This window comes from Oncorhynchus masou, chromosome 15 (genome assembly GCF_036934945.1).
Source record: "Oncorhynchus masou masou isolate Uvic2021 chromosome 15, UVic_Omas_1.1, whole genome shotgun sequence".
Lineage (NCBI taxonomy): Eukaryota > Metazoa > Chordata > Actinopteri > Salmoniformes > Salmonidae > Oncorhynchus > Oncorhynchus masou.
In genome coordinates, this window is record NC_088226.1 from 22059297 (window position 1) to 22071533 (window position 12237).

The following is a 12237-nucleotide window of genomic DNA, read 5'->3' on the forward strand; positions in this document are numbered from 1 at the left end:
ATCTCCTGTTTTAAGAGATCAGTTAGTTATTCAGAGAAAGGAATCACCCTGGAACGGAAAAGAAATAGGCCTTAGTGTTCTTCTCTTCCATAATTAGATGAAAATAGTTGAGAGGTAATCCTCTCACAGGCTGCGTCCCTAATGACACCCTTTTCCCTACATAGTGTATTACTTTTGATCAGAGCCTTATGGGCCCTGGTCGAAAGTAGTGCACGATATAAGGAATAGAGATCCATTTGGAACATAGTCACAATGTTACTGCTGAGAGAGCTCTTGGAACTTTCAAGGCCATCATGTGATGTGATTGGGAGATCTGTGTGCCTGCTGAAAATGCTGTGTTTTCTGTGTGGTTTGCAAAGCTTGAGCGTTGACTGGAAAGTGGAAAGAAAAGAAATCAAGGCCTAGGCTCCTATTTCACGTGTTTTATTTTGATAGAAGTTGCTTATAATTTGGTGGGCTACTTTTTGTTCAAAACCACACAGAGTAGGCCTACTTGAGACCTGTGATAAAAATGTCTACATTGCATTATCATTTATGGCACCTAGGCCATTTATGCACCTGTTTAATTAAAACGTATGGGCCTACATTGCATATAAATCTCAAAATGCATCATTGTTGGCGTTTTTTTTTACCTGTATGGTAGGTTTCATGGTCAGAGGACAATATTTGGAGACAAGTGTATGGAAACCTTCTTTGGGCTATTTGCTCAATTCAACACGGCAGGTTTCACCCACCTAATTCATATTATGCCATACCTAATGCACCTGTCATCATACCGCTACCTGCTGGTCGCGTTCACAAGATTGAGAACCCGCCCATTCACTCTTCCTCAAACGCGATTGGCCAGTCGGCTGAGTGAGTGATGCCATTGTGGAGCACCTGGAAATCAGTAATCGACGGGGCTCCAGCCTACTGTACAGCGCTAACCAAACGTTAGCAATGCGGACGGCGAAACGGGAAATAATACGCCTTTATTTATTTATTTTTTATAACCCGATGTGTTGGGGCTTCAGTAGGGCTTTAAGACCGCGCGCCTTCATCTTATGAACATTTCTTTTTTTGGGGGGGGGGATCTGTAATCAGGAGAGAAACGGGATATATCCTGAGCTGGGGCCCATAGTGTCTGGATATTTCCCGAGAAAACGATTACACACATCCGTGTTCCTCAGCCACAGTGTTATGGAATAGGACAAATAAAAGAATGAATGCTTGATTTGAAGCTTTTCTTTCGCCACCAACTATTTTCTAGGTCTATATCTCCCTCCGGTTACCACGGCCCGTCTGCGGATTTGCTATGGTGGACTCCAACGCGATGAGGAAGACTTTCGTAGTCCCGGACATAAAACCTTTGGATCTGTATGATTGTACCAGGGCAAAAATATGCGCAAGTGTGGGATGGGTCTTGGCCAAATCTTACGCCAATGCAGGTATGTGGCCTAGGCTATTGTAGCCGAACGTTTATAATGTTTTGTTCGGTGTTTTTCCTACATTCCCCTCCCTCCCATGTAATCCAGCATTGTTCCCCGACTGTCAGTGTAATGAAAAGCGCGTGCATGAAGGTGAACTGACTGCGCGTTGTGTAAACTCAGCGATTTTGGGCACACAAAGAGTCGCCTACAGTACGTTAGAGGTGGGACAGAGAGCGTGTGTGGGATGTAGCCCTTCTCGGCACCCCCATTTCTACCCGAATAGCGGTCCTTCCTCAGATTCCCAGGTGTTGTGCCCGAATATTGTATAACGTCGAAAAAACATATCCTTACAACACCCTTGTTTGGATCACAGCAGCCTATTTGATCTACAGTAGTTGATTTAAGATCCAGCTCCCTTGCTTGCCAATTTCGACTGGTGCATTGAGGCCCCCCTAGCAGATGGTGACGAGGCTTCGGTTTTGACAGCTTGTCTAATTTCAATCACCAATAATGGATCGAACTAATTTAATTTTGTCTGGCGAGTAACTCCGGGACTATAACATATCCTGACCTGAACCGAGTGTTCACCACTGAAAAACACATAGGCTATTGTCAGGTCAGCTGCTGCATGAGATTTTAGCGTGAGATTTTAATAATGTATCTAAATATAATATAACAGGAGGTATCGATAATGGTATATTTCTCTACAATAATGCTAATGGTAGGAGCCTACTGAAACCACCGTTCTCTTTCGATGACGCGCATACACACCCACTTAAATATAATCGGTTTGTTAGATATATGCCTAACGTTACTACACTATTTAAACGAAACCCGTTTTAGTTTCATATAAGTCGCCCCCCCCCCCCCAAGTTGAATGAACATCTATACTGAACAAAAATATAAACGCAACAATTTCAATGATTACAGTTCATATAAGGAAATCCGTAGTCGATTGAAATGAATTCAATAGGCCCTAATCTATGGGATTTCACATGGCTGGGCAGGGGCGCAGTCATGGGTGGGCCTAGGAGGGCATAGGCCCACCCACTTGGGAGCCAGGCCCAGACAATCAGAATTAGTTTTTCCCCACAAGAAGGCTTTATTACATACAGAAATATTTCTCAGTTTCATCAGCTGTCCAGGTGGCTGGCCTCAGACGATCCCGCAAGTAAAGAAGCCTGATGTAGAGGTCCTGGGCTGACGTGGTTACAAATGGTCTTGATTTATGAGGCCGTTTGGAAGTACTGACAAATTCTCTAAAATGCCGGCTTATGGTAGAGAAATTAACATTCAATCATCTGGCAACAGCTCTGGGGGATATTCCTGCAGTCAGCATGCCAATTGCATGCTCCCTCAACTTGAGACATCAGTGGCATTGTGTTGTGACAAAACTGCACATTTTAGTGGCCTTTTATTGTCCCCCGCACAAGGTGCACCTGTGTAATGATCATACAGTTTAATCAGCTTCTTGATATGCCACACCTGTCAGATTGATGGATTATATTGCCAAAGGATAAGAGCTTACAAACAGGGATGTAAACAAATGTGTGCACACAATTTGAGAGAAGTAAGTTTTTTTGTGCTTGGAACATTTCTGGAATATATTATTTCAGCTCATGAAACATGGGACCAACACTTTACATGTTGCGTTTTATATTTTTTGTTCAGTATAGATGGGAAAGGACAGAACCAATAACCAACCACCATACACCAGCATGTATGAATGTTTGTATTACTTATAATATGAGGATATGGAGTACTCTTATCAAGTGCTCTCTATACATGGTCAAGCCTAGCCACAGTCCAGAACTCTTGATTAATGCATAGTCCTACTGCACATAAGACATTCTACTACACATAGTAAACAGTGAAGAACCATGCCGATCTTGGTTAGAAAGGGCTTCATTTGGAAGTCCTGTAACGATAACCTTCCTTCACATTCCTGAAATGTTAACAGAGGTCCCCGATTTCCCTGGCTAGCCAGGGATAATGAAAAGAGCTTGGGAGTACCCTGACTGAATTCATGCCAATAAACACACACACACACACTAAGATGTCTCTAGTTTTGTCAGACATCAAGCAGACTAATTGATATTTGTTATCTCTGTAAAAATCTAATAATAAAACAAAATAACTAAATTAGTTTGTGTACACAGGGGTCAGATTATACGAGAGAGATACAGAGAGAGAGATACAGAGAGAGAGATACAGAGCGAGAGATACAGAGAGAGAGACTCATGGAATGGGTGCACAGATGGATATGAAAGACAACCCCATGCTAGTTCAAACTCAATCTGACTTCCCTGGTTAAATAAGGAATGAATGACATATTGATTAGCCTACTTGATTTGTCTGTCTGTCTGTCTGTGATAAAACAGAGTTCCCAGTGAACAAAGGTTATAAAAACATCTCTTGTTTGTTCACTGCACCTGAAACCTGTCGCTGCTTTGTAGCTCCACCTTGCTAGAGCTGTGTCCTGTTCATAATTATGACTCATGTTCTCATCATCAGTGTGTCTTGGGTTGGGTGTGAGACTGAGTCAATAAAGTGAGGAGGACCTAAGGAGGATCTAGTGCTGCATCCTGATTATTTACCCCCAAGTGTTTACTTGTTCATCTCCCTTTGTGGATTTAAAAGGAAATTAGTTGCAGAACGTTTTTCCTACGGTGAGCCCTACTGAACCTAACCCTGGTCTATGATGGGAAGGGTATTCATGTTGAAGCTTAGGATGTCATTATGCTGTGGCTCTGTGGGAATTTATAGGTCAGTAGGGGATCCCTGCCTATGCTCTGTTCTGGGATGGCCCCTGGTTCACCATAGTGTCTGTGTCTGTCTGAGGTAACTGTTGCACACAGATGGTAGGATCAGGACCACCTACCTACCTGTTTTACAGATCCTTCATGAGCTATACAAAATCGGGTCATAGCAGAGGCTTTAATTATCCAAATGATCTAAAGCGACTTACTGAACTGCTGTCGTTCACACGATACAGTGCAATCGTGAAGTATTCAGACCCTTGGACTTTTTCCACGCTTTATGGTACAGCCTTATTCTAAAATGGCCTTATTCTGAAATTGTTTTTCACCCCCTCATCAACCTACACACTACCCCATAATGACAAAGCAAAACCATTCTTAAAAAAAAAAGTACTTGAAGCACCTTTGGCAGCGATTACTGCATTGAGTCTTCTTGGGTGTGACCCTACAAGCTTGGCACACCTGTATTTGGGGAGTTTCTCCCATTCTTCTCTGCAGATCCTCTCAAGCTTTGTCAGGTTGGATGGGGAGCATCACTGCACAGCTATTTTCAGGTCTTTCCAGAGATGTTAGACCGGGTTCAAGTCTGGGCTCTGGCTGGGGTACTCAAGGACATTTAGAGACTTGTCCAGAAGCCACTCTTGTGTTGTCTTGGCTGTGTGCCTAGGGTTCTTGTCCTGGTGGAAGGTGAACCTTTGCCCCAGTCTGAGGTCCTGAGCACACTGGATCAGGTTTTCATTAATGATCTCTCTGTACTTTGCTCCTTATATCTTTGCCTTGATCCTGACTAGTCTCCCAGTCCCTGCCATTGAAAAACCTCCCCACAGTGTGATGCTGCCACCTCCATGCTTCACTGTGGGGATGATGCCAGGTTTCCTCCAGACGTGATGCTTGGCATTCAGCCCAAAGAGTTCAATCTTGCTTTCATCAGACCAGAGAGTCTTCTTTCTCATGGTCTGTGAGAGTCTTTTAGGTGCCTTTTTGCAAGCTCCAAGTGGGCTGTCATGTGTTTCTTTTTACTGAGGAGTGGCTTCTGTCTGGCCACTCTACCTCCTTGCTTGCACACACTTATTCAGTTCTGCCCACAAATTGTCTATAGGATTGAGGTCAGGGCTTTATGATGGCCACTCCAATACCTTGACTTTGTTGTCCTTAAGCCATTTTGCCACAACTTTGGAAGTATGCTTGGGGTCATCGTCCATTTGGAAGACCCATTTGCGACCAAGCTTTAACTTCCTGACTGATGTCTTGAGATGTTGTTTCAATATATCCACATAATTTTAATTTCTCATGATGACATCTATTTCGTGAAGTGCACCAGTACCTCCAGTTACAAAGCACCCCCACAACATGATGCTGCCACCCTCATGCTTCATGGTTAGGATGGTGTTCTTCGGCCTCCAAACATAACGATGGTCATTATGGCCAAACAGTTCAATTTTTGTTTCATCAGACCAGAGGACATTTCTCCAAAAAGTACAATCTTTGTCCCCATGTGCAGTTGCAAACTGTAGTCTGGCTTTTTTTACGGGGGTTTTGGAGCAGTGGCTTCGTCCTTGCTGAGCGGCCTTTCAGGTTATGTCGATACAGAACTTGTTTTACTGTGGATATTGATCCTTTTGTACCTGTTTCCTCCAGCATTGTCACAAGGTCCTTTGCTGCTGTTCTGGGATTGATTTGCACTTTTCGCACCAAAGTACGTTCATCTCTCGGAGACAGAACGCGTCTCCTTCCTGAGCGGGATAACGGCTGCGTGGTCCCATGGTGTTTATACTTGCATACTATTGTTTGTACATATGAACGTGGTACCTTCAGGCGTTTGGAAATTGCTCCCAAGGATGAACAGACTTGTGGAGGTCTACAATTTCTTTCTGAAGTCTTGGCTGATTTATTTAGATTTTCCCACGATGTAAAGCAAAGAGGCACTGCATTGAAGGTAGGCCTTGAAGTACATCCACAGGTACACTTCCAATCGACTCAAATTATGTCAATTAGCCTGTCAGAAGCTTCTAAAGCCATGACATACTTTTCTGGTATTTTCCAAGCTGTTTAAAGGCACAGCCAACTTAGTGTATGTAAATGTCTGAACCACTGGAATTGTGATGCAGTGAAATAATCTGTCTGTAAACAATTGTTGGAAAAATGTCTTGTGTCATGCACAAAGTAGATGTCCTAACCGACTTGCCAAAACTGTTGTTTGTTAACAAGACATTTGTGGAGTGGTTGAAAAACGAGTTTTAATGACTCCAACCTAAGTGTATGTAAAATTCTGAATTCAACTGTGTTTTAAATAAGGTATTTCTGTTTTAGATTTTTAATACATTTGCAAACATTTCAAATAAACAGTTTTCGCTTTGTCATTATGGGGTATTGTGTGTCGATTGATGATCTAAAAAAAAATCGATTTTAGGATAAGGCTGTAACATAACAAAATGTGGAAAAATTCAAGGGGTCTGAATACTTTCTGAATGCACTGTATGTATGTCTCATAATTGAGGCATTCAAATCTTGGGAGATTTATATCAAAATTGTTATACACAAACCAGTAATAGTTTTTAAATGTAAAATGTTTCATTTAATTGATTCCTTATTTAACCAAAGATGTCACATTGAATTTGACATAGAGCATGGCAGTTGCAATGCCAGGATAGTGGGTTCGATTCCTGTGACCACCTGTGCGTAAAATGACTACAATCATGACTGTAAGTCCCTTTTGATAAAAGCGTCTGTTCAATGGCATATTATTATCTTTTTCAGTACGCCCTAGTTTTAACAATAGACAAGAATGCTGGTAACCCATGATGTCTGAAGTGTGTGTGTGTGTGTGTAGTTAACCTCAACCTGTAGACACCAAAACCCTGAGGCCTGTAGTTATTTCGAGGTGTGTTTCAGGCAATCGGCATATCAACTTGAACCAGAGGGAGGGGGAGTCGTCATGTGGAACATTAGCCTAATCCACGGGATAATAACATGTTCACCATTACTTGCCAGTCTTAAAGCGAGGCCTGTCTTTGTCCTAAAGGCACTCAGCCTCTCCCACCGTATAATGAAGGTTTTGATATTCCTGTGAACATGCCATGGAGGGATATCACCACAGCGACAACAACGGATCAACAATTGTCCACAACAACATTGTGATTTATGTAAATTATTTTTGATATTTTCTAGGATAATCATTTTGAAGTACATCTTATTTGATCGTAGATACTAATTTGGGTGTTCTCACTTAAAGCAGACATTTTGAGACTGTGCTTTCTCCCGCCCTCCATCTTAGCGCTTACTTTGCACAGTTGAGCGTGTCAGAGTTCTTTCTGAATTATTTAAGGTGTAGACATGTTCATGAACGATCTTCGCAGGCCAGTCTGAGTACACTGGACCCCGGCCCCTAATCAGGAAATGTGTGGGCCTCTGTCTGCTTCTGGCAGCTGCTTTGTTCGGCCCTTAATTAAAACTAAGTGGTCTTAATGTGTTCACTGTTCCCATGACAACCCTTCTGAAATGTAACGCTGGTCAGCCAGCCAGTAAACCAGTCAGTTTGTCCGTCAGTCTGCCACCCAGTCAGTCAGTCAGTCAGTGCTCTACCTGGTGTACAGTTCACTGGAATGGAGAGGGACAGAATTGATCCTTACAGAATCTTACCCATAATGACGCTTCGATTGAAACTAGGGCCAGCCTCTGTGTGTATTCCTATTTCAGTGTTTTTAGTTTGACTGTCCATTTGTTGACAGCCACATATCTGATGTTTTATAACAAGACTGACCGGTCGGGCTAATTCAATCGATCAATTATAAATAGGAGTACATGGACTTCTGCTCTGGTGCATCCCCCTGCCACAGTAGTGGGGTTGGGGTGTAGTAGACCACACACAGAGCAGAGCTCTTTTATATTCTACTCCATCACTACCTTTTACCCTAATTTACCTTCGACTATTCACTTATAGTGGTGGCAGGGCAGTAGAAGGTTGCAACCGGAAGGTTGCAAGTTCAAACCCCCGAGCTGACAAGGTACAAATCTGTCGTTCTGCCCCTGAACAGGCAGTTAACCCACTGTTCCTAGGCCGTCATTGAAAATAAGAATTTCTTCTTAACTGACTTGCCTAGTTAAACAAATTACACAAGCACTTTATTTTTTATTTTATTTCACCTTTATTTGAGCCTTTTGTGTATTACTCACCAAATTTGTATGATGTTTTATTACAACCCAGCTCGTGTATGACCTTTGACCCCTCACCTAGACCAAAAGATATGCCCTGACCCCTGACCTGTTATAGTGATAGTTGAGCGGCTGCTTCCCTGGAACCAGTTGCCCGGTTAATACACTCACTCACTCAGTTTATCCTCTTGAGGGGGTATGGGTATCAATGTCCTGGTGACATTGTTATCCTCCATTTACTGCTGACTCGTTACCCTTTTCCTGCTTTCCACTCACTCTTTTTTTCTAACTCCTATTCAATTTCCTTTGTGTCCTAAGTATTTATTTTTTTCAAACAAAGTGTGAAAGGCTGTTGTTTTACTTGAAAGAGAGCTGGTGTGCTGCAGGCCTTTTTAAAACTGCAGTTCCCAATACCTGAAATCCCATTTGCAAAATGTCTATTTCCAGCTGCTGCTGCTTCCCTGTCTGTCTGTTTCAACCTGGTGATGTGTGTGACACAGACTGGTCGTTCATCCTTCTGGACCGTCCCACAGGGAAATTATGCTTGTATCGACTGTATCCATCTTGCTTTGCATCTTACTTTGCATTATGTAATTTAAAAAAAAAAATTATCCACGTTGTATAGTGACGTCCTGGTGGTGCGTGGTGGAACTGCACTGAACATCATGAAAACATTATTATTATTATTCCACGTGCAGCGTCTGAAAACGCCTTGTGTGATCAATGCGGTATCTTATGTTGCATTTCAATAGTCTAGCAACTTGGCGGGCCAATGTGCTTCCTTCCATCAGTCCAGTTCCTTTGAATCTGAGTGGAGGAGAGAAAGGAGATGAGAAAAGGTCAACTGCTTTAAAATATTGAGATGCACCCGTAGTTTAACCTCTCTCACTTGGTCAGTCAGTTTGCATGAAACGTTTATACTGCTAACAATGTCCTGTGGTTTAACCACAAAGGAACATTCACACACCCCAATGTAATCTTTCTTTATTTGACATACTAGTATTCTACACCTGGGTTGTGTTCAGTTGGAGGCACAAACCTTTGAGAAACGGAGTGGTACTTCATGAACTTGTCCTGTAAGAACACAGATTATTGTTTTGTTTTCTGTTGCGAAAAGTTGTAGTGGGGAAGTCGGTGAAAGTACAGAAAGCCGGAGGGAGGTAAATGGAATGTTGTTTTTGGGAAAAGCTACCCATGCTATTGTGCGCCCTAAATAAAACCATTAACTTAATTAAAGGAACCCTAATGACAAAACGACAACATGGTCGGGCGACTCCCTTTATCCTTCAATCTCCTCTGATCTTCTCATGAGTCAGAGTTCACCATGTGATGTCCCTTTTTTAAGTCTCCTTTCAGATACTAACCTAACTGTTCCTTTCTCATTGTTTTCAGCCTTCCAACTGTTTACCGTAGGGTTTGAAAATGAGTCTGTGTGTAGGCTACATTTACTGTCCATCGAATAGGCCACGTCGGTCTCATCTAGGGCTGTGGAGGTCACGAAATGTTGTCAGCCGGTGATTGTCAAGAAAATAACTGCCAGTCTCACGGTAATTGACCGTTAATTAACAAAAACATTTAGCATCTCCTGGCTTCCACGCATAGCCTACAAGCCACTGATGCAGACATTTGGAACATCTACATTAAATCCATAATTTAATTTATACAGGTCTAAAGAAACATTATATGAAGAAAATATAGTCTATTTCAGAAGAACTGAATAGCGTACTTTGAGTTGTCTGTATGTTAGGTCATGGTCTGGCTATGCCATATGGCTGTGGGCTACACTAGTTCATTTAGCAGACAAGATTTGCTTAGAATTCCTGGGCATTATTTTATATACACTTTGCTATATTATTTTATATAAGAATATAGGAAGAATACAATTGAACATAGCTGAATATTTTCTCCAAACGATTTGAGGGAGTGCACACATGCAGCTATTTTGTTTTGAGCAGTTAACAGCCCCTCTGCTTAATTATTTATGTAACTTTAGTTGTGATACAAAGATTGGGCTATATGCTTTGATTTTTTTAATACATTCTAAGGCTTTATGATGCGACTCTAATGTTGAATTGAAAAAGGTTGCATAAAAGGCATGCGCTCTACTTTATTTGCGCAGGCTGTACACACTTCATCAGTCTCTCATTCACAATTTTGATAAGCACTTGATAATTCCTTGAATTTCCCAGCTGCATCCCCTTTGTGTGGCTGTAATGCCACCTCAAAAAATATTGTGTGAGGCCTCCAGGGTGGTTAAGGGCGCTGTACTGCAGCGCCAGCTGTGCCACCAGAGACTCTGGGTTTGTGCCCAGGCTCTGTTGTAACCGGCCGCGACCGGGAGGTCCATGGGGCGACGCACAATTGGCCTAGCGTTGTCCGGGTTAGGGAGGGTTTGTCCGGTAGGGAAATCCTTGTCTCATCGCGCACCAGTGACTCCTGTGGCGGGCCGGGCTCAGCGCGCGCTAACCAAGGTTGCCAGGTGCACGGTGTTTCCTCCGACACATTGGTGCGGCTGGCTTCCGGGTTGGATGGCGCTGTGTTAAGAAGCAGTGCAGCTTGGTTGGGTTGTGTATCGGAGGACGCATGACTTTCAACCTTCGTGACTCCCGAGCCAGCACGGGAGTTGTTGCGATGAGACAAGATAGTAGCTACATAACAATTGGCTACCACGAAATTGGGGAGAAAAAGGGGTAAAATTTAAAAAAATAATAATCTTGCGTGCATACTTAACCAATTCGAAGGCGCGCACATTTAAGATATTGGAAGAACTGTCCACATTTTACTTTTTGTTAGCCAACAAGATGAGCAGGCCTATCAACTTTTGTACTATGGGGGATAAATAGGTCAACAGAATAGGTCAACTGTTGTACTATTCCCCCATAGTACAACAGTTGACCTATTCTGTGCAAGAAAGAAATATTCCAAACATAGTCAGGGACAGTTATGGGATGCGATCAATCCCAAATTAATACAACCACTAGCATCAAACAATCGTTTTTATGCAATGTGTCTGATGCAACAGATCAGAACGTTTAGCTTAAAATGTTGATAAACTGTTCATAAGCGCTTTGAAACTCACGTGCTGCATATGTATGCCAGTTAACGCTACCTGTTGTAAAGCAGATGAATGTGCTTAACTTCTCTAACTTCTTCTCACTTTAGTTGTGATACAAACCTTATCAAAACATATAGGCCTATGGGCTAGGCTCCATGAGGTGTGCGACTATGCTTTGAAAAAGTGTCCGTTTCTTGCCTTACTGCACACAAGCTGGGCATCATTCACAAGTGGTAATATATAATTCACAAGTGATACGCTAATATTGTCACCCATGAAGCTGTTCTTGATTTAATCTTGTCTTTACTTATAATAAATAATATGTTTATGAAATTTGTTTTGGATTCAGAATGGACCATTATCATGCACCTGTCTCTAAACAGGGTCAGCTGAAATAAAATATCTCTACGCACTTACATAGCGAATGGAGGACGATTTTCCCGTGGTTAATTTTCATGCCAGCCAGGTAGGCTATACCTCTGTTGTAAAGAGAAGCAATGTGCTTAATATTAGGAAAGTTGAGAAATAAATATCGTAGCCTACAGAAATGTTGCGCAACAGGAGCTTGTGGGCTCTCATGAAGTGTTTGATTAGATTTTCGATTACATTTGCATTGATGTCAGAGTGATTTAAAGGGACAATACGAGTGCTGAGTACCAGGCAGTTAGCAAGTTTGGTAGGATACTAATGACCATCAGCAGCATCAGAGCTTGGAGAAACCTAATTACCTTGATTAAACGGTCATGTGTAATTTGTCTGCCGGTGTGGCGGTAATACGGTCCCACCGTAACAGCCCTAGTCTCATCCACTCTGAATACCGCCAAACCAGTTTAAGAGCGTGTGTCAGATGTGGATTTTCAGG

At 42.4% G+C, this 12237-nt stretch overlaps 1 protein-coding gene across 1 annotated transcript in view; it reads left to right on the plus strand.

The window, feature by feature from the left end:
* The first annotated feature begins 887 nt into the window (after positions 1–887).
* Positions 888–12237, plus strand: part of camsap3 (calmodulin regulated spectrin-associated protein family, member 3) — a 52707-nt gene continuing 41357 nt past the window's right edge. The window contains 1 exon segment of the mRNA XM_064988708.1: positions 888–1427. Within this exon segment, the coding sequence (XP_064844780.1) occupies positions 1295–1427 (133 nt within the window). The 5' untranslated portion in view covers positions 888–1294.